The sequence below is a fragment of the Lagenorhynchus albirostris genome, chromosome 13, assembly GCF_949774975.1.
Source record: "Lagenorhynchus albirostris chromosome 13, mLagAlb1.1, whole genome shotgun sequence".
Taxonomy (NCBI): Eukaryota; Metazoa; Chordata; class Mammalia; order Artiodactyla; family Delphinidae; genus Lagenorhynchus; species Lagenorhynchus albirostris.
The window spans coordinates 64,991,978-65,019,905 of record NC_083107.1 but is presented as its reverse complement, the minus strand read 5'-3'; the positions used below and the strand labels follow the sequence as shown (position 1 = coordinate 65,019,905).

Sequence of the window (27,928 nt, the reverse complement as noted above, 5' to 3'; positions counted from 1 at the left end):
TCTCAGACTTTGCAGCCAAACGATCAGAGAAGAGTCATTCCCTTCCTTTACCTGAAGGGGGAAATGTTCCTCAAACTGAAGCAGCTGAGATAAGACCTGTAGCCTAGTGACTCCAGGCATGTGGTCAGACCCAGCACACTGAGCGCCAGAATGGTCTGGTTGAGGGCCAAGCATCCAATGTCTCTCCTGCTCTAGGGGACTCATAACGGTGGGCCCCTGTGGAAGACCTCCCATGCCCGCCTGTACCCTTCTAGACTGTCGGCCCATCCCCGAGTCAGTCCTGTACCAAATTCTGTCTCCATCCCCTCTTTTTACTCTCACTTCCATCTGCCCAAGCCTGGCCCACCCCCTTGATCTGTGGGACTACAATGGCCTTCTGACTACTCCTCATCTCATTCCTCCCCCCACCTTCCACATTAGTCTTCCTAACACCCTGCTTCACACACGTAACTCTCCCTACGTTCCGTAGTTACCTAAGCTAAACCTTGGCCACATTCCAAGTCCCCTACCATCATGTTAACCCTTCAGCTCTGCCCCACGGTTCTCTTGCCTGAACCTTCTAGCCCTGCTAACCAGTCCACGCCTCCTTGGCCATGCCTGAGCCACGACCTCCACACACCTCCCCATCCAGCCACCGTCCTTTCCAGGGCTGCCTCAGTGTAACTTTTGTGCAATGCTTAGCCCAGGTCAGCCCCTCCATTGCACTTCTCATGGGCTCCCTGGACTCCCTGCCCCTCCTGCATGGCTGTGCTATCTTCTCCGTGGGCAGCGGCCATGTTTCTCCTGCTTAATGTTCCCGTGGGCCAGTTACTCAACCGACTGCAGTCACTTTCCTCACCTCTAAACCCAGGATCACAGCAAAGTTGTCATGAGGCTTAACTGAGAGAACATATGTAAGGTGCCTACCACGTGTCAGGGGACTAGTTTGATCAATAAATGCTGGCTGATTTTATGTGGTAACACAGAGAATTCTTTGTTGAGTGAAGGTCGTTTTAAATTTCCCGTGATTCTTCTCCCTCTGTTCTGAGGATTCATTCCCACGCCTGCACTTGCAAACCCTGATGTTTTCAGTAGACTGTCTGAGAATGAATCCAGTGGGGTGCTCTTTGAATCCATCAGTCATCTGCTGATACTGATGCAGTGTCTGAGTGCCAGGCACTGTGTGGAGCTCTGGAGGGAGGTGCAAATGTAAGTCAGCATCCCTGCCCCTGTCGCTCTAGGAGGGGAGAGGGAGAGCTTGAAACTCGGGGTAACGGGTGCTGCTCAGAGGTGAGCGAGTAGGAGGCGCTGCCCTACTTAGCCTGAGGGGGCAAAATGTCTTCCTGGAGTGGGGACCCAACCAACCCGCATTCCTGAAAGGGGAGAGAGCAGCGAAGATGAGAAGGCATGAATGAACCCTTGTGCAGTCAGGCAGCTGCAAGCCTGGGCTCGGCTGGGGTGGGCTGGCAGCTCTGCAGGGTTTGGATGGGGAGCGATGCATCGGCATTTGGGATGCTCTCCATGGAGGAGGTGTGGAGGGTGGACCGGTGGCGGGCCAGAGCCCAGTGGGAGGGCGGCTGAGGGCTGCTGCGGTCACCCAGGCAGAGGGGAGAGCTGTCAGCAGGGAGCAAGGGCAGGGACCAGGAGCTATGTAGGAGGCAGACCCAACAAAGTGAGGGTGAGAGAGGAGGGGACGCCGAGGGTCTGGTTTGGGTCACAGGGTGAAGAGTGGGCTTGCCTTGGGATGGAGACATGAGAGCAGACTGGTTACAGGCAGGCTCGGCACGGCCTGGAGTAAGGAAAAAATGATGTGTCTATATGATGAATCAAGGAGTGACAGGGAGAAGCAGGAAAACAGGGGACAGAGATAACAATGCGTGGTCTGGCTGCAAGGTCACTGGGAGGGTGAGGTGAGGGCAGACGTGAGAGCTGTCAGATACGATATGCTTCAGTCCAATGTAAGTGGCTCCTCTTCCTACATCCAGGACACTAAGGACCCCACAAGGGGCCTTTGCTGATCGTGCCACTTGTCAGTCCAGATGGAAGCCCGGCTGCCACGTGACTCCCCGGGTCCCCCAGCAGAGCCCTTCTTCTGTCACGTCACACATTCCTCAGTGAGTTTTCCCGCTGTCCTTGGTCCCCAGGGCTCACGTCGCTCCATCCCACTGTCTGTCACCACAGCTGCACGGGCAGCTTCCTTCCCACAGCTTCTCCCACCCACAGCTGTCATCTCCTCTCTGCTCTTTTCATCTCTTGTCAAACACATTTTGTACTTCCTGGACCCCAGCCCTTAAATCACTCCCTCTGCTGGCCTTGGCATCTATCCCCGGTATCTGAAAAATGCAAATTTCACCAGACGCGGCACTGCAGTTGCCTCATGGCTTATTTTGTGTTCTAGTTTCCAAAGTAAGTCTGACATTCAGGCACGTGAAGTGTTCGGTGCTGAGAGCCAAGGATGAGGCAGGATGCTCTCTGCACAACTTCCACCCCTGCCCGCCTTGCTCTTGGAGCGCACGCCAACTCAGAGGTGTGGGACGAGGCACCAGGCCAGGACCTCTCCAAACTTACTCACATCACTCCTTTGTCCTGGTTTGGGTCACCCTCCCTGCCCGCCTCTTGGACCTGCTTTTACCCACAGCTGCAGAGCGGTGAAAAGGCCCCAGGGCCTGAGTGCTACTGCTGGACTGCTCACGACCACAGCTAACAAACAGTCACCGAGCGCTTACTAGGGGTTGAAGACTGGGCTCAGCATGGATTAGGGATCTGCTCACCCTCACAGCAATCCTGGGTACCGTTATTATTCCCATTTTAAAGATGAGCAAACTGAGGCTCGGGGGTTGAGTAATTTGCCCGAGGACCAGCTGGTAAGTGGCAGAGATGACTTCTCTCGGGGCTCACATGGCGAGAAGACCTACTCTGCCACTTAGCCAACCAGCTGCCTTGCCTGGGCCTCTGTTTCCTCTGCTGTGAAATGACAATGGTCCCTTCACCCATAGGGCTACTGAGGACATCACGGGTAAGGGATGTGAGAGTGCTTTGGAAAGTCTCCCGGAAATATAAGGTGTGATTATTCTCATTCTAGGCACTTACCACAAGGTTCAGCCTTTCACTAAGGAATCGCCAAAGGTGCCTTGAGACTCCTTGGGCCTCGTCAAGCCAGGGCTACCAGCCCTGTTTCTCTCTGGCGTTAGGGGCGTCACACCACGCCAAGTGCACTAGGGGTCGGGGGATAATGGTAACTGAACACGGCAGCATCCTGGGCTTTAAAGGGAAAAGTCCGTATGTCCCAACTCCCTGTACTAGACTGAAAAACGTGGGCAGGTCACCAGTTTGCAGCCAAGCTGCCGCCCACGTGTCAATTCCAGGGGTAGATGGTTTTGTTGTCGTCGTGTTTAATAGATCCTGAGACCTTCGGATAAGTGCAAAGATCATGTCACATCAGCTTACATTTGGATCTCCAGCTGGGAGGGAGTCTGGTGACCTCCACTGAGGGGAAGGCATGAGGGGGCAGGGGAACCATACAAGGAAACGGCCGCAGCAGCAATAAAAAAGGACAGCTCCACTGGTTCTGCGGGGCCCTCGAGTCCTGTCAGGAAGGGGAGTGCGTGAGCAGAACGATTAAACCGGGGTCTTGGGGGCGGGCCATTGCTGCTGAGCTAGAAGGAGCCCTGCGTCTGGAAATAGCCTCCAATCTGAGTCAGTCCCTAAGTCACTTCCTGCACATTCTTACTGGCAGAGTATTTTCCACCAGCAGCAGAGCTAGAAGTGACCTTAATAACAATCTCTGAGCTACTTCTCTCTTCTTAAAGGTGAAGAAATGTCACCCAGAGAGCGGAAGAGCTGGGGAGCATCTTAGGACCCAGATCTTCTCATGCTCCATTCAGCTCTTCCCCTCTCATTTTATCATGCTGCCAAGATGTGGGACAAAATGCCAGAAACTAATCAGAAGAGGAGGAGATAATTGAGGACAGACTCAAAGCCAGGCTTCATGCTTGGTTCTTGGGCAAAGAGCACAGAAAGATGAACAGGGAAGGGGCAAGACTCTTGATCAAGGATTCAAGTGGCCGATCCACTTAGGAAAAGGCGTTCCACTTCACTGATTGGTGGAGAAAGGCAGATGTAAACCACGATGAGACACCCCTACTCAGCCTCTAGAAAGGCTAAAATGAAAGAGACTGATTACAGCGAGTGACGGCCAACAAAGACATGGAGCCACCGGAACTCTCACCCTGCTGGTGGGGGTGGAAACGGTCTAACCGCTTCCTTAGATGTTTGACAAAATCTTAAAAAGCTGCCAGGGGTGGGCTTCCCTGGTGGCGCAGTGGTTGAGAGTCCGCCTGCCGATGCAGGGGACACAGGTTTGTGCCCCGGTCCGGGAGGATCCCACATGCCGCGGAGCGGCTGGGCCCGTGAGCCATGGCCGCTGAGCCTGAGCGTCCGGAGCCTGTGCTCCACAACGGGAGAGGCCACAACAGTGAGAGGCCCGCGTACCGCAACAACAACAACGAAAAGCTGCCAGGGATACACCCTACAGAAACGCATACGCCTGTTCACCAAAAGACAAATACAAGGTTACTCATAGGAGCTCTATTCAGAAGAAACTCACACTGGAAAAACCCCAAATGAGCATTAAAAGTGGAACAGGTATATAAATTGTAATATATTCCTCCAAAGGAATACTATACAGCAATGAGAATGAACAAACTGTCTTGCAAAATGTGGCTGGATTTCACACACTTATTTTTTTTAATAGATTTTTATTGGAGTATAATTGCTTCACAATACTGTTAGTTTCTGTTGCACAACAAAGCGAACTAGCCATATGGATACACATGTCCCCATATCCCCTCTGTCTTGAGTCTCCCTCCCATCCTCCCTATCCCACCCCTCTAGGTCATCGTAAAGCACCGAGCTGATCTCCCTGTGTTATGCTGCTGCTTCCTACCAACCAACTATTTTACATTCAGTAGTGTATGTATGTCGATGCTACTCTCACTTTGCCCCAGCTTTCCCCTTCCACCCCAAGTCCTCAAGTCTATTCTCTATGTCTACCTCTTTTTTTTTTTTTTTAAATGTTGGGGGTAGGAGTTTATTAATTTTATTTATTTATTTTTGCTGTGTTGGGTCTTCGTTTCTGTGCGAGGGCTTTCTCCAGCTGTGGCAAGCGGGGGCCACTCTTCATCACTGTGCACGGGCCTCTCATTATCGCGGCCTCTCTTGTTGCGGAGCACAGGCTCCAGAGGTGCAGGCTCAGTAGTTGTGGCTCACGGGCCCAGTCGCTCCGCGGCATGTGGGATCCTCCCAGACCAGGGCTCAAACCCGTGTCCCCTGCATTAGCAGGCAGATTCTCAACCACTGCGCCACTAGGGAAGCCCCTCTATGTCTACCTCTTTATTCCTGCCCTGCAACTAGGTTCATCAGTACCATTTTTTTTTTCTTAAGATTCCATATATACACGTTAGCATATGGTATTTTTTTCTCTTTCTGACTTACTTCACTCTGTATGACAGACTCTAGGTCCATCCACCTCACTACAAATAACTCAATTTCATTTCTTTTTATGGCTGAGTAATATTCCATTGTATATATGTGCCACATCTTCTTTATCCATTCATCTGTTGATGGACACTTAGGTTGCTTCCATGTCCTGGCTATTGTAAATAGAGCTGCAATGAACATTGCGGTACATGACTCTTTTTGAATTACGGTTTTCTCAGGGTATATGCCCAGTAGTGGGATTGCTGGGTCGTATGGTAGGTCTATTTTTAGTTTTTTAAGGAAGCTCCATACTGTTCTCCATAGTGGCTGTATCAATTTACATTCCTACCAACAGTGCAGGAGGGTTCCCTTTTCTCCACACCCTCTCCAGCATTTATTGTTTCTAGATTTTTTAATAATGGCCATTCTGACCAGCGCGAGTGATACCTCATTGTAGTTTGATTCGCATTTCTTTAATAATTAGTGATGCTGAGCATCTTTTCATGTGCCTCTTGGCCATCTGTATGTCCTCCTTGGTGAAATGGCTATTTAGGTCTTCCGCCCATTTTTTAACTGGACTGTTTGGTTTTTTTGCTATTGAGCTCCATGAGCTGTTTGTATATTTTGGAGATTAATCCTTTGTCTGTCGTTTCATTTGCAAATATTTTCTCCCATTCTGAGGGTTGTCTTTTCGTCTTGTTTGTGGTTTCCTTTGCTGTGCAAAAGCTTTTAAGTTTAATTAAGTCCCATTGGTTTATTTTTGTTTTTATTTCCATTACTCTAGGAGGTGGGTCAAAAAAGATCTTGCTGTGGTTTATGTCAAAGAGTGTTTTTCCTATGTTTTCCTCTAATGGAGAAAAGACAGCCTCTTCAATAAGTGGTGCTGGAAAACCTGGACAGCTACATGTAAAAGAATGAAATTAGAACACTCCCTAACACCCTATACCAAAATAAACTCCAAGTGGATTAAACATACACATACCTTTGAGGGAAGGCAGACACACAAAGTACACACTGTGTAATTCTCTTTATAAACAGCTCAAGAACAAGCAATGCTAGTCTATGGCATTTGAAGTCTAGACAGTGTTACTTATGGTGGGGAGCAGAGTGGGGAACAAAGGTGGCTTCTGGCAAACTGAGGGTCTTGTCCCTGACCGAGGTGCTTGATATAGGAACGTGGGTAACTTCTCTTAGGAAAAGTTCATCAAGCTGTACATGTACAAAGTGTGAACTTTCCTATGTGTATGTGATACTTTGATAGAAAGTTTACTTAAGACGAAGAGAGATCCTCATCCGTGGGTATATTTTGGTGTTGCAGGAATATTTCAAAAGCCACGGAATATTTCAAAATCTCATAGCGCAGGCCGGAAGGATTCAAAATACAGCCCATGAAATAGGCAAGGACTGTAATGAAATAGGTAGCAAACTCATCAGTGCCTTGTCCCCTTCTTAGAACTCCAACCATCCTGGTGCCCTTCATAGTGCTAGAGAGAACACCCCAGAACACAGAGCGCAAATCCGAGGTCCCCTCAGCCTTCTGCCTCTGACCTTTGAAAGTACACACCCCAAACCAAATTTTTAAGAAAAAGATAATTTAAAGGAGAGAGAAATGATACCACCTTCCCCTTGGTGTTACTGGCCCTGGGCACCAGGACTTAGCTTCAAGGCCAGAGTAAGGGAACATTGTTCCCATGGGGAGTGACCCACAGGTGAGGAGGGACTGGTGGCCTGTAGGGGCACTAAGGTAGTTCCCAGTCATCCAGTGGGGGATTTGCTCACTTGGGGAATCTCAGTTCCACGAGAGCAAGCGCCAGGACTGCTCATTTACTGATATGTCCCTAATAGCCTAATTATGCAATATGTATAAGTAATAAGTAATCGGGGCTGTTTTTTTTTCATGGCAAATATTAATTCCAAACCAGTTTCCTATTCTGGGCACTGAATATACCTCTCCATCTCTTTCTACATCTCTTTCCATTGCCTCTTTCTTCAGGCATCATGTAATAAAGGGGACAAACCCAAGAGGAGGCAGGGAAATCTGCCCCCAGAAGCAAGGCCATTTAGTACCTTTCAAAGCCACACAGCGTTCTTCGTGGGGTACCTGCCCATTAGAATTTGGCCTCAGTGACAGAACACCAGAAGAAACTACTGACTCCATTAACCAACTGAAATATGTTATTTCTGTGTCTCTAAGCAAAACTAAAATAAAAATATCAAGCTATCTTATCTGAAGCCCAGAATCCTCACGCATCATCTCTTCTGCTTGCTCCTACAAGCACAAGTCAAACACACACACACACACACACACACACACACACACACACACACTCACTCACTCAACTCACTCAGTGAACCTGGCCATAATAGGGGTTTTATGTTTGTGACAGAATTATACATATATGTGTATACACACACACACACACACACACACACACACACACTCACCTAGAATCTAAAAGCTTGATTTTGAGTTTTACCCAAGCATTGACTAGCTGTGTGACCTTGGACAAGTCCCTTAACCTCTCTGAGCCTGCATTTCCATACCTAGGTATGTGGTTAATCTGCTAGTCTTGCTGTTCTGCCCAAATCTCCACAGCCAGTACTGGTACTCAATCCTGAAGCCCAGCAGTTAGTTTGGGGGTCAAGAACAAACCCCCTTTTCCAGGTCCCTACCAGCTCCTTTTCCTGCCGGACCAGTTCTGGTTTCTCATCTCTCCCACCTCACCTCTGAGTAAACTCCCAGGTGTAAGACTCAACACTCTCACCCTGAGGATGCCAGAGCCTCAGAGCCAAGATCCCACATTACGCTCCACAGCCTTGGGCCGGCTCCAGGTTCAGGCTGGGCTTGGTCCCCTCCCCCAGGCAGGAGCTCCCAAAATATGGTGCTGCCCCAAGATGTGCTGTCTAGGGCGTCTCTCGGGGTTGCTCTGATGAGGGGCCAGGTCAAGTGTGAAAGTGAAAGCATTCCAGTGTTTACTGAATTAACTGTAAGGTCCTCACCCCAAATCCAAGGCTTTGCCCCAATTTGACCCGAAGTATCCCTTCCAGAATTATCCTCCCCCACTCATCCCCTCCCATTATCCCACCCTCCAAGGAAACTGGACTGACTCCCACAAAACACTGTGGCTCTTCCATCTCCTTGCCTTTGGTACACTGTTCCCTCAACTTGGAATGCCTCCCACCTGCAAAAATCCTACCTGTCTCCCCTAGTTCTTGCGGTCCAGATGCTGCCTCCTTCAAAAAACCTCTGCTTCCCATTCACGTGTAAACTCCTTCTCCTCCTTATGCCAGCCTAATGCTATTTTGTCTTTTTCCTATGGGAAAGCTCCTAACTCCTGTGTTCTGTTCCATGGTCAAGACAGAAATAGCTACACCCAACCAGAGACAGGGCAGGAAATGGGCGCTTGGAAATCAAGGGCGGGAAGGCTGTGCCTTAACTCCAGAAATAAGGACATGGCTTCAGGGCAATCCACATTTGAGCATCAGGAACCCGTTGCTGTGCACTTCTCCCACTAGACCATGAGCTCCTGGGAGCGGAGACCAGTTCCTAGCACGGAGCTTGGCATGCGGTTAGTGTTCAGTAAATGTGCTGAGTGGATGAATGGGGAAATGAGGGAATGAGTGAGATGCACAGTGGTGGGAAGTCAAGTTGGTGGGAATTAACTAGGAAACAAGGTGTGAGAAAACATTAGCTAAGGCGGTTTGTCCAGATGAGTTCTCATCAGTAGCTTTTCTTGACTGGCCCCCTTTCAAAGGCTGAAGAGTTGCCCTTTTGGGAAATCTGTCCGAATCTCATAGCGCAGGCCGGGGGTTGAGGGAGGGACCTGCAGGGGCAGCACACAAGGAACAGGGGACCTGAGTGGAAGGAATCCTGGCCCAGAGACGCCCTGCTCTCTCAGCCTTTGTGGTCTTTCTTCCTCCGCACCCTGGAGAGAACCCCTTCCCGGGGCCTGTAAGTGGTCCTGCAATCAGGGGTACCCAGGGCAGCAGACACAGTTCTCCTGCTGAGAGATTCCAGGCTGTTGGGAAACTCTTCCCGCTATTCCCTTCCAAAGCTCCCTGAAACTCTCAGATGCTCTGGAGTGAAGCACTCTCAGAACTACTGTCAACGGGCTTGCAAACTCCTGTATTGAAAAATGGCGCACAGAGACCGGAATGCAGCAGATGGGAGAGCTTGTTTGCAAAGCTAACTGCCTGCGATGGGTTTCCCCTCCCCTCCCCTCCACCTTGATCTGGAATCACCAAGTCTATGCTGAGCTAGTGGAGCTGCCTTGACTCTGAGGGAATATGAACATTTGTTACGCTTAGCCATTCCAGCCACAAAGATCCTGATCCTATTACTGCTAAGTGACGAGGACAAGGATAGAAACGATGATGATCTTCGGCAGCCACTCCAACTGAGTAAATTCAAGGAAGGATAAATGCAGTCCTAGACTGGGCCACGGCCCCTTCATTTCCCAGGATGAAAAGAAGCAAAGGAAAAACGTCTTCCCGGTGAGATGTATCGAAGTGTGGAATTTTCCCTCCAGGCAAGCGATGGGCATCCCACTGTTGGAATGATTTAGCACCGCACTGGACAGAGCCCAGGAGGATATGCCGCCGAGGGGAACAGTCAAACCCAGCATGGCCGGGGGAGGTGACCTAATGAGGCTTCCCAGCTCTCACTCCTCTCAGCTCACAGCTCACGGGCGCATCCACCCTGCCACCTGCTCCCCTGCAATCAAAGCGACCCCATAATAAGCATTGCTAGGCAACAGCGAAAATATACATGTGCCTCATCAAAATATTTCCCCCCTTCACGAGGGGTGTGCCTCCACTTCATGGCTTCCTGTCTGCCAGACGTTTTATGTGCTACTTGGATGATAGCAAATCCAGCGGTTGTCACCAGAATGTGGTGACGGGGGTGGGGGCGGCAGGACTGGAAAATGAGGACTGTTTGTTGGACCAGACAATGCTTGATAAACAGCAGAACCCCCCTGGGAAATGTGCTCAGCCTCACCCCAGCTAGACGCTGTCTCTTCCTCACACTGAAATATTTATGGTACCCCACCTCCAGCCCCCAACACAGGCAGCCACATCCATTCATCCTTGCGGCCCCACAGGACTTAGGTAGTGCCCTGGAAATGAAGGCTCTCATCCGAGTTAACAGAACAACGGGCCTTAGGGGGAAAATGCGGGACTAGGATGCCTCGATGAAGCACCCTGTGTTGACAGAGTCTTTTTTTTTTTTTGCGGTACGCGGGCCTCTCACTGTTGTGGCCTCTCTTGTTGCGGAGCACAGGCTCCGGATGTGCAGGCTCAGCGGCTACGGCTCATGGGCCCAGCCGCTCCGCGGCATGTGGGATCTTTCCGGACCGAGGCACGAACCCGTGTCCCCTGAATCAGCAGGCGGACTCTCAACCACTGCGCCACCAGGGAAGCCCCTGAAGCACCCCGTGTTGTATTCGCACGAGGCCGAGGCGGCTGGGAGAGCGGAACGTATGTTTATATCAGGAAGAGAAGGCCAACCACGGAAGAATGAACCCGTCTACAATTGTGTGGCATTCAGGGAATGCGAAAGCTTTGAGGTTATCTAGTCCAACTACAGATGAGAAAACAAGCCGAGACAGGGCAGGGATGGGCAGAAGGCCATGGTTGGTCACCTTGTCCCCACTGCTCTCACTGGGCCTGAATCAGGGGTGGGGAGACCAAGCTGTAGCAAAGACATGTCTGAAGCCCCAAGACAGCAGGTTTCCATCTCAAGACTGTGAAAATGTCAAATGTTACATAAGGGGTAGGGCGGGCAGGGGAAGGTTGTTGACCCTGAAGGGTGAATGAGTAGACCCACTGGAAACTGTAGGAACTCATTTCTAAACTCTCCTCACTGCTGACCCCATGGGCCCCACGGCCCCCATAAACCCTGGAATGGAGAGTTCAAAGCCTGCCCCCCAGTCTTATCTGCTACTCCTCACTTCAGTCATCCCAGGCTCCAGGTAAACCTTGCTGCCTCCCACAAAATACCGTGGACTCCACGGGGTAAAGGACCAAGAGAAAGATGGTGACTCTATCCCATTTCACACAGGGGATCAAGCCCCTGGCCCCTCTGGGGCTTCTTCTATCACGTGACACCCCGCCATGACTTGTTTGTCAGCGTTCCACGCCACCAATGCACTCGCTTTTCAATCAGCACAGTGGGTGGTTGGTGAAAACCTCCGCAGCCTTCCTCCTTTCTCCCCTCCTCACTCCACCTGGGTACCTTTGGATTCCTAAGCCATTCTGCCCAGTGCACGCTCTCTCAGCAGTGCCTGCTCCGATGCTCAGCTAACAGCTCTGTTTCAGGCGTTGCTCAAACGCATCCTATAAATCACAATGCAATTACTGTGGTAGGAAAATCTGAAGCAAATTTAATAAGCTCAGACCCCTCTCACATGCTGTTTCTTCACTCTTCTCTTCTCAGTAATGAGAACTCTTTAAGGGAAAAAGGCCTTTTTCCTTTAACAGAGGTTCTTCTCCTGGTCCCTTATCTGAAGCCCATGAGGATGGGAGGATATGGAGAAGGGGGCTTCCTCTAGCTCCTCTTGTCCTATTTACCCATCAGGCAGATAGGAAAAGAGTTATCAGTTGTCTTTCCAGGCTTGCTCTCCCTTTCATTTGCTCAACTAACATTTATTGAATTCCTATCACACATCAAAGGTTTCTCCCCCCTAGAGGGCAACTGGCGTCATAACTAGTAGAACCTTAGCTGCAAGGCATGATGGGAACATGGACAGGGAGAGGGAAGCCGTGTCCATGGGGTCGGGTCCCACAAAGGAACCAGGAGTCCAGGGTGGGCCAATGGCCACAGTAGGAGCTTCTTGGTAAAGGTGATGCCAATTGCCAAGAGGATGGCAGCATATACACCCTGTGGTTGAAGAAACTGAGAAGAGGAAGGGACCTGTAGAGACCTCTGGCAAAGAAGCCAGAGGTCTCTACAGGGCCTGAGACAGAGCCCCGTCACCTGGACAGAGGGACAGGGCTGCATCCTGTAGGCAGGAAGGCATCTCTATACCAGGGCCTACTTTCTACTCAAACCCTGGGCCTTTCAGCTGGACCAACCCGCCCATGGACTTCATCCGGCCCCCAAAAGGAAGCCGCAGTGCCAGCTGGCGCTCTGTGGTTTGCAATCTGAGCAGGCGTCAAAGTCACTGGTGGCGCTTGTTGAGACACAGGTCGCCAGGCTCCACCCCAGAGTGCCTCACTCAGCAGTTCTGGGGGAAGCTTAGAAACTGCAGTTCTAACAAGTCTCCTGGTCTGGGAAACCACACTTTGAGAACCATCGGTCTAAGCCTTTGCTATTCGAAGTGTGATCAACGGACCGTCCATCGGCAGAACCTGGGGGCTTGAGAGGAATGCAGACTCTCAGGCCCCACCCCAGACCTGCTGGATCAGTTTGACAAGAACCTCAGGTGATTTAAGTTTGAGAAACACGTACCTGGAACGGCGTTTCTCAACCCTGGCTGCTCCCTAGAATCGCTTGGGGCACTCAGAAAAGAGACACTTCAGCTGGTTGGAGGCTGGGTATCAGCCTTTCTTAAGTTCCCCAAGTGGTTCTTATGAGATGCCTGGATTGAGAACTGCTAGGACCCCCACTCGTGACCAACACTCCACGCCCATTTCTCCAGCTTTGAACTCACCCTTGAGGCCCTCCTCTGTTCCTCCCTGACCCCCACCCCTCCTGACAACTGAAGTGATCTCCCTAATGCTCCTTCCTGACGCTCGGCGTTTGGTTGCCTCTCTTGCCTGAGTATCTTCAGTTTTCTCAGGAGACCCCCCCGCCCCGACACTTCCCTTCCATTCCTGGCCCTGCAGTGCCAACCTGCCCATATTATTACCGTGCAATAATAACAACAATGAAAATTTTTTTTTACTACTTGCTAAGGAGTATGTAAGTAACTTTACATATAGATTATTTGATCCTTATGAAAAGCGCATTAGATAGGTATCATTGTTATTTTTATCCCTACTTTTCAAAAGAGGAAAGTGTGGACCAGGGAAGCCACACTAATGATGAGTTTGCTCAGCTAGTCAGCAGCACAGGCAAGACAGGAAACAGGGTGATCCGATCCCAGACTCTATATCATTAACCCCTGGGCTGTACTGCCTTCTGCTTGACTCTGGCTTAGGGGGAAGATATGGCCTCATCCTTTTGCTGGGGCTGAGAAGGCATATTTATGTTTCATTCTTGAGAACTCAGGTAACAAGCAGGGCTGGCTTTATGGCAGGTGTTCTCATGGCAGTTTCGCTCCCAGGGAACATCTGGCAACGTCTGGAGACATATTTGGTTGTCACAACTCGGGGAGGTGCTACTGGCGTCTCGTGGGTAGAGGCCAGAGATGCTGCTAAACATCTGAAGTACAGGACAGCCCCCCTTACCTACAGTTACCCAGCCCCAAATGTCAGTCAGCACTGAGAACCCCTGGTCAGGTAGACGCAGGTCACCAGCAGCCACAGCTGGTCAGAGCTGGGACAGGCAGGGCCTGAGAATGGGCCCAAGCAGGCAAGCCCCAGGGTTGGAAGAGGATGAAGACAGGATACAGCAGAGAGGCCAGAATCACAGAAGGATGAAGGGACTTAGCTGGTGACTTCAACCTCAAGGACACGGACTCCCTGGGAGGTTAAGGGTTGGAAATGGTAGGTCCTGGAGACAGAAAGTCACCACTCCGTGGGGGCCCACTTGAGAGGAGAACATTGGGCTTTGCAGTCTCCGGACCTCCCATCACCACGAGGGTGATACAGGCACAGGGTCAGTCCCGTACCAAACTCAGCCTGCAGATGGCTGATCAGCGGGCGGCTTCTGTCAGGGCTTGCTTAGGGTTTTGTGCACAGTAGGCGGGACCACGTGCCATGGCTGCCTGGTCCCATGTGCTCGCCCTCATTCCCAATGCCCTGTCGTCTCCCCTTCCTGCTCTTTCAGATTAGGATCCATAAATCTGAACTGCTCTGAGTAACACAATCCGAGCTCCCGCAGAGCAAGGTCACTGTCCCGAGGCAGACATGTGGCTGATACACTTTTCCTCGTTGTCTTCCAAAGGGTGTCTGCATTCTGTCTAAATCTTCTCTTCCCTTCTTGCTGCAATCCCAGAAGATCACACTTACCTCACGGAAGAAACACACTGGGCCAGGTAGGGAGCCTGGAACTGGACCTGGGGAACTCAGATCCTTGGGGACAGGCTGAGTTCTTCACCCACAACTACCACTATGTCCAGCCCTGTAAAATGCTTTCATTTCTGCCTCTCAGATCATAAAACAGGGTGAACGCAGACTTTAGTCCTGGTCAGGTATCCCCGCAAATCTGCCTGCCCAGTGAATTCCCCGACGCCTCCTCCCTGCAGGTGGGAGCATTCAGAGGCAGTTCCGACAGCTGTCACCCAGATACACCAGCCCCTTTCCTGGCGAGGAGGTGTCCCCGTGTCCCTCTACAGGGCCTCAGCGTCTGGACGCTGGAGACCCAGTGGAGCTTCTCAGCCTTCTGCCTGCTCTCTCTTCCCTGTTCTCCTATACATACTCTCTGCCCCGCGAAATAAAATAATCTAATATTTAAATAAAATTCTATCATGTCCAAGGACCAGGGTAAGTGCTGGGGAATTTTAATAGGAATAGTACAAGACTCTGACTTGAAGCTTTCAGGCAAGCAGCAGGGAGTGTCCTGGGTAAAGGGACTTCCAGGCCCCACTGCTAAGGAAGCATGTCCTGGGTACCTCAAGGGGAGGGTTGAGTTCACAGACTCTCAGAGTGAGAAGGCATAGACCTCATCCAGTTCAGTCCCCTGGCTTTATTCATGGGGGAAACCAGGACTCCGGCTCCTCTTAGGCGTGATGGTGATTAACCAGGACTGGTCAAACCCCTCCACGGAAATAAACTGTGTAAGTCAAGGTTCTGAGTTGTGCAGCCTAGTCGGGAAGACTGAGTCCACCAGCCTTCCCATACCACCAACTTACGTACCACCTGATCGACCAGCCTCGTTTGTCATGAGAATTTTTACTGTCCTGCTTCTAAACCCCAGTGTCCACAATTCGGTACCCAGAGGCCCAAACAGACACAGAAAGCTAAGAAGCTAACAGCAAGCCTACAGTCTCTCATTTGACGTTGCCTTCAAGCCCCTCTACCCCAAGCCTGCCGGTCTGCTACCTTGGGTGCCAAGTCAATTTCCCGCAGCAGACAGGAAACACGCCCTCATGGGTCTTTGGCACAGCTGGGCCTCCCAGCTTGGAGGTCAGGAGGGGAGGCACTGGGTGAGTCTGACCTGCTTCCTCAGGCCTCCCCAGGAAGCAAAGGGCTGGCTGACTCTAGGAAGGCTTGAGAGGCGAAGCGCCTTCACAAAGCCTCTTTTTGCTGGGAAACAAAGCTTTCCACATTGCCCCAGGCCTGAAATCTGCAACCCATCTGAAGGGGGCCTGACCAAGGGGATAGCAGGACAGAGGCTGTGTGAAAGGGCTGCTCCGAAGCAGACAGCGGAGGCCCCTCTGGCTTCTCTTCTCACGTGCCAGGAGGTCAGGCTGTAGGACCTCTGACGGCCTGACATTTTGGCACGTGAGAAGAGAAGCCAGGGGGACCTCCCAGCGACAGAAGAGACCACCAGCCTGACTGCCCAGAGGCCTGCCCTCCCCCAGTGTGAAAGCCAGGCCCGGCCATGGGAATCTGCCAGGGGAGAAAGGTTCTGGCTGTAGGGCGTTGAGTGTTCCATGACTTCCTGGCGGGTATGCCTAGGGTGAGCCCCGGGTGAGGGCGGCAGGGTGCAGGTGGAGGCCTCCTCCCTCTCCACGGGGCGCTTTGGGACGGCTCACGGCAGCAAGAAGCACAGACAGGGCAAACTGCAACATCACAGAGCCCCTCGTGTCTACCTGGCAACAAACGGTTTCCCTGGCCCGATTCCTGGCACTGGGCGCTGCACAAAGCTGGCCTGCTGTGGGCCTGACATGACTGTGGGGAGGGGTCGGGAAAAGTACCTGAAAAGGCGAGTGTCTGGGACCACCCGGCTGCTGGCAATCCGCTCGCTCTCCCGCTGGTTGAAAGCATACAGCTTATAGGGGTCATCACCGACGCGCCACTTCTTGGCATTCAGATACCGCCGCTCATCAAACTGGTCCCATAGGTCATCCCAGTCAGCATCCGGAATCTGTGTGACATGAACAGGAAGTCTGTGAGGACGGCTCCCGGTCCTCTCCGCCCCCCTCTGGCTGTCAGTGCCCAGCCGCCAAGACCAGGCTTGTGCTGGCGAGGTTTAGCTCAAAGATAGGGGCAGAGGTAGGACGTTAATAAAACCATGAGCAATAATAATAACAACAGAATGACGATGACAATGACAGCTACCATTTAACGAGTGCTGTGCTCACATACCAGGCACTGTGCTAGGACCTATATACTCTCATTATCTCGTGTAGTTCTCAGAGCAGTTTTAGGAGATGGATGTCGTTCGTATTCCCACTGCATGGACAAGGAAGCAGGCGCTATAGCCCAGGTAGCTCGCTCCAGATCTCACAATTAGGATGCTGCAGGGCTGGGACCTGGATTCTAGAATACCAACCCCAGGGGCCACTTCTCCAGGGTAATTTGAGACCCTTGGTGAGAACTGCTGGCAGTGGCCGGCGCATAGCAGGCGGTACACAGTGACTGTCATTCCTTCCTCTGCCACAGGAAGGTGGCGATGAGACGTAAGCAATCCATCTATAATGGCGGGCTGCCCACCAGATGGATGCCTGTGTGTTCCTTTCTTCCTCCAGCCCAGGAATCTGGGCTTATTTTTAAGGAGCATCCGTCGGGGAGCAAGTAATAACCCTCACCACAAGCGAAGACAGTGCTTTAGAATGTATAAGGCGGTTTCTGCATTCACGATACCGTTTCACCCTCCCCAAGACCCTCTGCAGAGTAGGGAAGACAAGCCTTCAGAAAGGTTACTGGCTCGTCTGAGGTCGCCCGGGTGGCTGGTGGCAGAGCCCAAAGCAGAGCTCTGTCTCCTGGACCCTCCAGTGCAGAGGAGGTGAGGGGATTCACACAGGGAGGCGACGGCTCCTGCCCAGAGCCCAGGCTGCCGCCTCTGCTCTGCCCACCCCAGCTCTGCAGCCAACAGAGACTCCACACAGCCAGCAGGAGGTATGGGCTTCAGGGCCTCAGCACAGTGGATGCTTCCCTTGATAGCCACTGCCTAGTGGGTACTAGTGCTGACCCCGCTAGGGGAGAGCTGGTCTGTATCAACGAAGCTCAGACCTTTCAGGTGCATCAAAGCCAAAAGAGTCCTGTGCCAGGAAGAACCTATTGACCAGGCTCCGACCTGGACCACGAGGGCTGGAGCCCTGGGGCTGGCATCGAGGGTGAGATGTTCATTCATGTGTTACGGACCCTCCTCGCCGTGCAAGTATCTGAAGCTGCCCGGGTACCGCCCATCCCATCATGGACCAGGATGCTCTTCTGCACTCAGGGCATCTAAACAGGAAGGCCCAGGGCAGGTGCTGCTGACAGCAGTGCAAGCGCTCGGCCCACATTTGGCTGGTAAGGGGGGCCGCTCGCCCACATACACATTCATCTCAGGCACCACTGCATCTTATCTGATAATTGATCTCTCCCTTTCGCTCTCTCTCTCTGTTACCTCCTTTTGAAACAGCATTCTCCTGCTAATAGCACAAAATGAAGCACTGGAAACCAGTGATTTTTATCCAATAATTGATTTTATTAATGTCCTGTGATACTGCTGCTACATGGGGGTATTTGTGTGGAGGTGGTATGAAACCCCCAGCCCGGGCTGTGTCATGTCACAGCCTGAAAGATGTCACCTGTGCTTGGAACATGACCTCAGGGCCACCCTGACATCCCATTCTTGCGGGAAGGGCCACAGCGCCCTGAACCATCTCCAACTGGCTCATGCCCCACTGCATTCACCGCAAATCTCAAAATAAGTTGTGAGCCCCTACAGTGCTGTGTGCTGGGGAGGGGAGATGCGGAGATGGAAGGCCCCTGCCCTCCAGCGGGCGCAACATTGTAGAGACACCTGCATGAAGACACCTGTAACAGAGGAGCGAGGGACATGGGAACGGCTTCCCAGAAGCAGCAGCAAATGAGTTAGGACTTGAAGGATGAGCAGGGATTTTGCTTTGCTTAAGGGGATATGGGGAAGGGAAGTACGTGTGCAGTGAAAATCCAGATAAAAGGCAGAATGGCTCAGGGGAGGAGCATCTTTTCAGGGAATGGCTAGGTCAGAATGGGGAGGTCAGAGTGTGGACTGCAAAGAGAGCAAGAGTGAAAGAAAATTCCAGAATGTGGCTGGTCCCGTATGAAGCAGGTCAGGGGAGAGTATCTCTGGCTGCATGTGCAGGATGGAGTGGAGGGGAGAAAGCTCCTCGAGGAGACCATTTGGGAGGTAACCTTAGCACTTTAACCCGGTGGGAAGGGAAGCCTGATGGGGCCCAGGTGTACAGTTCCATCCATCAGCTGGAGAAGCAGGTGGTGGGACAGGCACCGTGGGGAGGCACAGGGGCTGGAGTGAGGGCTCTCGACCAACCTCTAAGTCTCATCCCAATCCCTACTTTCTATTAATACCAGACCAGGCTCAGGGCCAAGGGGCTACAAGTTTGGGTGGTTTGCTCAGCCTGGTAATCGCCACCCTAAGGGCAGCTAAGCATCCCTGGCATCTTTGGAGATGGTGCCGTGAGAACTCAGCTGGCTTCCAGAAAGCCTAGAGCCAGAGCAGCAGCCAGGCCGGCAAGAGAAACTGTCTGAGCAGTCCGTCAAGGGCATCCCTGGAGGGGACCACGTCCTCAGACGCTCACGGGTGCGGAGCTGGTTCCCACTTTGCTGCACTGGATCCACTGGGGGGATCTCCCTGTACTGGGAGCTTGGTGTTTCTATAATGATGTCTGGATGTATTAAATAATGGTGAGACTGTGTTTAAGACAACACTACCATTTGAATAGCAACCTCTATTTTATGAAGCAGGTATTGCAGGTATTGTCACAGAATCCTCACACAACCCCCATTTGGACAGGGAGGGGTCGACTTAGAGAGGTAAGGTGGCTTGCCCATGCACGATGGCTAGTAAGTGAAGGGACCCCCGACTGAATCTCCCTAGGGCCTCCCAGCGCCATGGTCTGTTCTGTTTATCATGGACAGAACAAGGGGCGTCCTCTCTGCCGAGGATGAATGGGCAGACAAAGACCCCCCCTGGAGGAGTGGAGTGGGGGACATGCCCGCAGGAAGGGCCAGACACTCCTGCCCTGCTTGCCCCCAGAAGAGAGTTGACCGCAGTCCTCCCAGAATTTCTAAAGGGGCAGCGACTTTGCCAGATACTTCCGGTCCTGATTTGGAGCTGTTTTCCAAGCTCTTCAATTCGCAAGTCCCCACATCCGGCCTCTAAGGGCCCAGGGCATGTACGCTGTACCCATGCATCGGATTCCTCGCTTCCTGGCTCATGTGAACATCGAGAGAGTTTCTGAACAGGCGCTTTCACCTTCGCAAGCCTTCCTAGCACAGGAGGTGAAATGCTTTTCCAAAACAAGAACACACGCCAAGGAGCCCCCCCAAGGGCCCACCCCAGAGCTGCGCCCACTGCCACGTGGCCCCCCAAGCTGCTACCACTTGACTTTCTGACCGGAATTTATTCAATCTCGAGTGTGTGTGTTTCAAAAGAGGAGTATGAGGCCACAAACAAAAACGAAGACCATCTTTTTAGTAGAAACTATCCGATTAAGTCAGCCAGCCCCCTGGCCAAGACCAGTGCTTAAATAATTTGGTACCAAAAATGAAAGCTCGAAAGCACCTCTGTTAAGTCGCTTCACTTCTTTCCTCTCACCACACTTCCACGAGAAATCATGAATCCCCTTTCCTCCATCCTCCCCTGGCCTGTTTTCTCTCACTCTGGTTTCAAGCTGATTATTTGGCTCAAGAAACATGGGTGTAGCCTTCCCTTCTGTTAGGTTTTGAAGATGCCTCTATTTTCCACTAATGCTTTTGTCTCCCTCCCTTCTTTCCCCAGCTTGGTATTACTAGTTTTCTCTTATTGATCTAAGTCTCTTCTTTTTCACTTTCAAATGAGAAAATCTCTAGCCCTTGCTAAGGCTTCCATCTTACTCTGAACTGCACCTGATCCTTAAGAGAATGTCTCAGACTCACCCTATAATAAACAGCTAACACCTTGGGGGGCTCTTATCACGTGTCCTACATATTTACATTTAATCCTCACTATAATAGATATCAGTAGTACCATTCCCATCTTATAACTGGGGAAACCGAGGCACAGAGAGATTGAGTAACTTGCCCAATGTCACACAGGTAGCGTCAGAGCCAGGATTTGAGCCCAGGCAGCCTAGCTCCAGCTCCCATGCGCTCAACCATTAGGTGCCTCAACCTTAGTACATCCTCACTGCCATTTTCTTGGGTTACCTTCGAAGATTATCTATGTGTTTCCCACCATTTTTTGAGGTCCAGTTCTTTCTTTGCTTAGAGACCTTCCTCCACGCAAGGATGTCTGTACCCCCTCTCACCATCCTCCCGCCCGCCCTTCACTCCCCATTGTGGGCAGTCATTCTCCTCTCAGCAGTGGGCTTCATCCTGCCAGTCTAGGGCAAGAAAGGGGGAACTCTGCAGGCAGATTCCTGCAGGAAGATGGGAATGTGAGAGACTAACACACACAGAAGGTCATAATTGAAAAAAATGATATAACTGATACTTTAAAGACGATATAATTCATCTATCCACCCAATGTTTTAAACTCTAGCGTAACATTCCACCGGTGGACATCCCACAAGTCAGGGACAGAACGGTCCCAAGAAGCCCACTCCAAGCTTCAAAGGACTGTAACTTCTAGAAGTTTTCTTCTAATTTTGAACCAGAATTTGTCTCCTGGCAGTATCTCCCTTTGGGGCCTGGTTTTATCCCCAGGGATATTTAATGCAAATCTGACCTTTCTTTTTCATACCCTTTAGATATTTAATGGCAACTATGTGTTCCCCGGGTCTTCCAACCCCCCATTATATAAGACTTGCAACTCAGAAAAAATGACACAGAGAAGTGCAAAAGATCTACCAAAGGAGCAAGAGAACAGGAGTAAGTGAAGTTGGGTGGGGTTCATCAAGGAATTCAAACACCCTGGAAACCCTTCCGTATGTGCAGAACGAGAAGGGAGACATTGCTCATAATACAGTCTAACTTTTATATGCAGGCTTCCTAGACGGAAGCTGCTTTGTTGCGCCTTTGATAAGGTCCACCACCTACTGGGCACACAAAACTACCCATCCCAGCTCCCCTGTCAGAACCTCAGAGGGAAGTAGTGAGGGAGGGGTAACCCAAATGATGTCTAACCCTTACAATCCCAATATACAACAGAAAATTGTATCCCCAATCTCCAAGTGAGGAAACTGAGGCACGGGCAGGATTAATTATTTGCCCAAGTGCACACAACTGAGAAGTGTGCCTCAAGGCCTGTAGACCCAGTTTCTATGCTAGCTGTGCAGCCTGGCGTCCACATCTCCACGCATCCAGGCTGCTTCCAGGACCGCAGCCTGTGGCTTCCCAGCACCACCCCGAGTGCCCCTGCCTTCGACCCACTGGAGCCGTCTGCTTATAGCACCACGGCAGACCAGATACTCGCCAGGACCTTCATGCTGAACTACAGCTAGATTCTGCATAAATAACAACAAATGTGGTGGGTTTTTTTTGCAGGTATATTTTGTTTTGTTATATTTTATTATTTCTATTTTTGGGCCACGCCCCACGGCATGCGGGATCTTAATTCCCGGACCAGGGATCAAACCTGTGCCCCCTGCATTGGAAGTACAGAGTCTTAACCACTGGACCACCAGGGAAGTGGCACAAATGTGGTTTTTAATGCATTACTGGGCTTTCTAGAACGAAAATCTTCACCACAAGAGGAGAGGTGAGGCCAGGGAAAATACAGGGCCTAAAGCCAGAGCTGGGATAGTTGAATGGTAAGTAAAGATGCGAGGCTGCCCCGAGGGCAAAGGTCATTGAGAAAGTAAAGCCAGGCTCCTAAAAGGTGGGGTAACTGAACCTGAGTCTTCCATAATTAAGGTCAAGGAGTGGGACTAAATGGTCCCAGATCAGCTGTAACCTGGCTTCCAGCAGAGACAAATATAAATACTATCTGGAGGAAAGCATCTCTAAGGTAGGCTCCCAGGATTCCCATGTAGCTCACCAAAAGATGCAATCACAATAAAAAATGACCAGACACAGAGGGAACAAGTGCACTATAAGGGAGAGGGAGTGGAAACTATAAGCAACGTATTCTGATCCTCCAAGTAATCCAGACACAGAAATTACAGATACAATATAAAGCATGTGTAGGTTGAAATGTGGAATAAAAAATTAGGAAAGAACAAAAGTTCTTTGTAAAAGAACCAAACAGAATTTTTAGAAACAAAAAAGTATAATAATGATTGAAAGACAAACAGAAACGTTTACAGTCTTCAAAGCATTTTCACTGGAATATCTCATTTGTATTAACCCCATGCAGGTGGCAGGCCAGTTAGGTGGTTCCCATTTTGCAGATTGGAAAACTGAGGCTTAAGAAAGCATAAGAGCTTGCTGGAGACGACTGAGACTCTAACCCAGGACTTCTGACCTCAAAACCAGTGTTCTTTCCCCATCACCAGATGTTTCACTCATCCACGGGGCCACTTTGTTCACCCTGCTAGGCAGTCACAAAAATGCAGGAGGATCTGCCCACCTCTGTACTGTTCTAATGTGCATCCATCTGGGAAGGGACCTTGTTTTTCCAAGGGCCAGTCAAGAGAGGACAGCAGAATCCCTCATCACACCAGTACAGCTACGTAAGTCCTACCTGGTAGGAATGGTCTGGGAGAGGAGTGACTGCCGGTAACAGACTCCCCACAGTCTGCAGGACCAACTCAAACAACGAAGGAGGGGCAAGCCAGCCCTTCACTCACCCATCTGGGCTCATGACAAAGGAAAGGGCTGCAAACTCCTTCTCCCTCATCCAGGGACAGCACATCAATCATGGTTGATTAGATAAGATATGCATTTTAATCTTTCCACCATGTATTATCACCTCTTCCTCTCACTGGAATTCTGTCTGGGGAGTTATTTAACTGATGTGCAGAAATCTAAATTTAATTTATTATGATCTAACTCACTTTAGAAGCCAAATTACCCTGCACTGGAGAAGGATCAAGTCAATATCCCACTTGGCTTTCTGTTTATCTTCTGCACGGTTTTCTCTTCTTCTCTTTAGGATTCATTTTATCTCGGGTGCTGGTAATAAATTTAAATTTTCCTCAGAATTAGGCAATTGCTCCTTCAATGTTGTAGTTTAATGGCTAGTATTAATTATATGAAAGTCACTTTTAAAGAATTTGATAGATGGAATGGGCATATAATAGAGGAGGAAAGGGCTATTTCTCAGGCCAAATGAGGTAGCAGATAACTCATCAAGGATAAGTTTACTTTTCTATTCCACCTCCTTCTGTCTTTCTTCCCCCCGTTTCTTCTCACCCCCGCTCCCTCAAGAGCCAGGTGCCTAGATATTGGGTCTGCTGTGGCTTCTCTGAGCCACTGGGGGGTCTTGACAGTCTGGATACCACAATGACTCTATTGCTGGCTTTAGTCTCATTTGGTCTCGGACAAGAGACACCACCACCTAGCCCCCTCCTCCCCGTCATTGCCCAATACACACACTGACCACCTATTTTCCAATTGCACATCACATGCAAATACAGCTTTGGGAGATGCTTCGAGCTTTCTGGAAGAAGAAAAGTTCTGATAATTATTATAATTGCCTGAAAACTCCAACTGTGAAATATAATGTGATTAACAGGATGGACAGAAGCCCAGCTCTTGTTTCCGGAATAGGGGAAGAAAGAGCCTCATGCAATGTGGGCCTTATGTGGAGATTAATTTGCTTGCTAATTAGCATGAGAGGGAGACGCCAGGGAAGTATAAATCAGCGTGACTAGGCAAGAAGGTCTGGTCCCCCTGCACGTGCCAGGGTGAGTGAGCCCTAATGCTGCACGTCTGCTCCCTTCCTACCCAACGCCCTATACATTCCACCACCAAAGACCAAAGCCAGGGCTCCTTTATGGAGATGGGCATCTCACATCACTTGTTTGCTTGAAGAACACCTCCCAGTTGCTGGTAGGCATGAGGATTAAGAGAGAGCTGGCCCCACCCGCATCATCGATTTCTGCATCTTCTTTGTGTTCAAAGATGGAGCAGTAAACAGACCATGGGAACATGAGAAGCCTCTGTCCCTTTCAGCTCTGGAACCCAGAGAGCAAGAGATCAAGTGGGGTTGCGAGCCAAGTAACCGAACGGGGCCCAGGAGGAAGAGGATTTGGTGGACTGCATGGTGGCACAAGGAGGGTGGTTGTGCCTGTAAGCAGGAGGCTGGTGCTGGAGGACACCAGGCATGAAGAGACGGAACCTGTGCTCGGGAGGGCCCAAGGAGAGGGCCTGGACCTAGGGACAGGGGACCGGAAGTGAGCTCAGAAAGGGAAGCCTCCAGCTCAACAGAACTGAAACTCATTGTTTCTGGTGTGGACAGCTGAGTCGTCAGGGTCACCTCCAAAGGCTGAGGTCTGCCAGGGTGACACTGCAGCCATCTCTCAGGGCAGGGTTGCAAGGGAAGAGGAGGGCATTCCTCCTGGGATGGCCCAACAGTGTGGCCAGAGCGGCTGGTAAGAGTCTCACTCACTAGAAGCAGGAAAAAAACAAAACACTAAAAACGAGACTTGAATTTCCCAGTGACAGAAGAGGTCTCCCTCTTCACCTGTACAGGGCCAGGAAATATCTTAAGGCATCATCAGTAATCTCGTTAGCCTCAAGGAATAGCTACGGAGGCAAGCGATTTTCAAGGGGCCCGACTGAACCAAGGTGTGCAGCCGGGGTCACAAATGAACATGCCTTCAGGGTCACCGAGAAGAGAAATTGAGCGAAGAAGACCTTACAGGTGCCAAACGGTACCTGCCTAGTGACACCGCCTTAAACCTCTCCTTTGGGTGAAACAAAATACACCCATGGGGTGAGTCTGCAGGCTTCCAAACTGTGACCCAGAGACAGTAATGGGGTAAAAGGAAGAGGGTAAAGGAAAGGAGGGAAGAATGAAGGGAAAAGTGCTCATGCTATAGGCATCAAGCTTTTGTGACTTCTCTTCTCTTTCAAGGGGTCCCTTGTACATTTCAACTCAGTTTCACCCTGACAGACATGCAGCGGCAAGAGTGCTAATGTGTGGGAAGGTGGAGATGGGCAGAGAAGGGGATGCACATCATCAGAGAAGATCCTGTAATTCCTGTCGACGGTCCCATAGATGCTAAACGAAAACAGGAGTCAGGAAAGCCGGTCCTGAGCCTGGCTCTGCTCAGCGTGCCCTTTCAACCTCCTGTGGTCGGTTTCTTCCTCCACCCCAAGGGCAATATGAATCTTTACCCCACACAATTTTACCGTCCTGGATTAAGTCTCAGAAATGAGATAAGACCCAAAAATTGCTCTGCAAAACATAATGCAAATGTAACACATTATTATTGTCAACATTGCTGTGGTTACTATTATTCCTTTTGGGGACTGAATGCTAATGGGGAGAAAAGTTTACAATTTTACGATTTACAGTCGGCTAAGCTACATTTAGCTTCTTCCTTCCCTGTGGCAGAAATGTGACCTGTGACTGCATCCTCAGGTGACTGGGTGCACCGGCTTACTGTCCGGCTGTGATGAAAGAGACAGGCCATGATCAGTGCTGATGTCGCCTGGGGCTCTGGAGGGCTCATCCACCCAAAAGCCCCACCTCAGATATGGGTTTGAGCACAGTGCCGTGCAAACGACACAACCAGAAAACTACTTATTAAAAAAGTAATACATAAGGTCACTGCCAGCTTGGAAGGTTGGAAACTGAGCTCTGTGTGGCCTCTGTGCTAACTCCCTTTTTTATGTGTGTGAAGGTGGGGTCTGGGGCAGGCACAGAGGCTGTGCTGGGTGATTCTGGGGGGAGACCTGGGGATCTCAGGGGTGGGGTCAGAAACCTGAACCTGCTTGAGACCCTAAGGCTCCCATCAGGCCAAGGAGCCTGCTCCCTGCTCGACTGCTGGCCCCTTTCCTCCTCTGACACATTAGCCCCAGAGGGTCTTCTCCAGGCGTCCTGGGACTTGGCTTCCAAGGGCCAGAGTGGCCAGTCCTACAGCTATCCTCACAAGGAATATGTTCGGCAAGGTTTGCAGCTTCCCCAAATCTCCTTCTAGGTTCTTCTTGGGCAAAGGTGACCGTGGAGTAATCAAGATGGAGACGGCTGTGAGAAGCCAGGGAAGAGGACCGACTTGAAAAGGTGATCAGTTCGCACACTGGACATAGTCACTCAGAACAGCAATCACAACTAATTGTTTTGTAGCATTTACTGCGTGCCAGGCTCTGTCCTAAAGATGTCACTCATTGAATACTCGGAACAAACCTGAAGCAGGTGCTATTATGAACCCTATTTTACTGAAGGTGAAACTGAGGCTTGAGGAACTAAAGAGATCAGCCGAGGTCACACTCCTAGTAAGTGCAGATGCTGGGATTAAACCCAGGCAGGTGGGCTCCGTCATATCCTTTACCGGGACCTACAATGGCAGAGGGTCATTCGTGGAAAGAGGCTTCCAAACCCAGCTCCTGCCTAGAGAAGGATGGAGGAAGGAGGGGGGAGGAGGTGCCCGCCAGAAGCCCCGTCCCCGTCATACACTTTCCGCCGAGGCTATCCTGGAAACACCTCCCCTAATCCATAGGTCAAAAGGTGCTAAACTGGATTTTCTGGCTAGAAGGAGTTTCAGAGTCATGTCCCCTAAGCCCTATCATTCATTCCCCAAACGTGACATTAGCAAGAAGCCTCTAGCTCTTGGCGGAGGAGAATTTGTTCCTCTCTTCTCCGCCTGCCTCCGAGGTGCCGGCTAGATCTCCCCAGATACTGTGTGCAGGCAGGGCCCAGAGCTTAGCGCATTTTCTATCCGCTCTGTAAATAAGGTGACATCCAGATACCCTCCAGCTCCCTCAAAACTAGGTCAGCTGCTGAATATGCAGGTGTGGGGTTGGAGTGAATAACTCTGAAAGGGCTTTATCTCCCAGGACTCCATGGGGGCTGCTGGCTGGCTTTCAGTGAAAGGGGCTCTATTATGTCAAAAGCAGACCCAGCAGACATCACGGCTGCTGAATCTGGGTGGAGGCAGGACGCCCACCTCTGCGAAGGGCAAATTTAGTGCTGCAGGCAACATAGCAAGTGGTAATGGCAGTGGGTTGGAAAACTGGGAGAAATCTTTACGAGCCTGTCCTAAATACTGACCATCTTTACAGCCTGGCAGGAATCTCGTCTATGGCATCTTGCATGAACTATAAAGAAGGGATTTATAAAGCACTTGCTTTTGCAAACAAGACCCACAGGGGCATCTCTCTCACCTTAGGAAGCACCAGTAATTGCTCCCCAAATGACGTGCTCGTCACCAACCATTCTTGTCCATTCGTTAAAGCACCTGTG

General features: G+C 50.8%; 1 protein-coding gene across 1 annotated transcript in view; it reads right to left on the bottom strand.

Annotated features, from left to right (window-relative positions):
* Positions 1-27,928, bottom strand: part of GALNT14 (polypeptide N-acetylgalactosaminyltransferase 14) — a 224,251-nt gene that overhangs the window by 74,794 nt on the left and 121,529 nt on the right. The window contains exon 2 of the mRNA XM_060168701.1: positions 16,422-16,591. Coding sequence (XP_060024684.1) covers positions 16,422-16,591 — 170 coding nt within the window. The remainder of the gene's footprint in view (positions 1-16,421; positions 16,592-27,928) is intronic.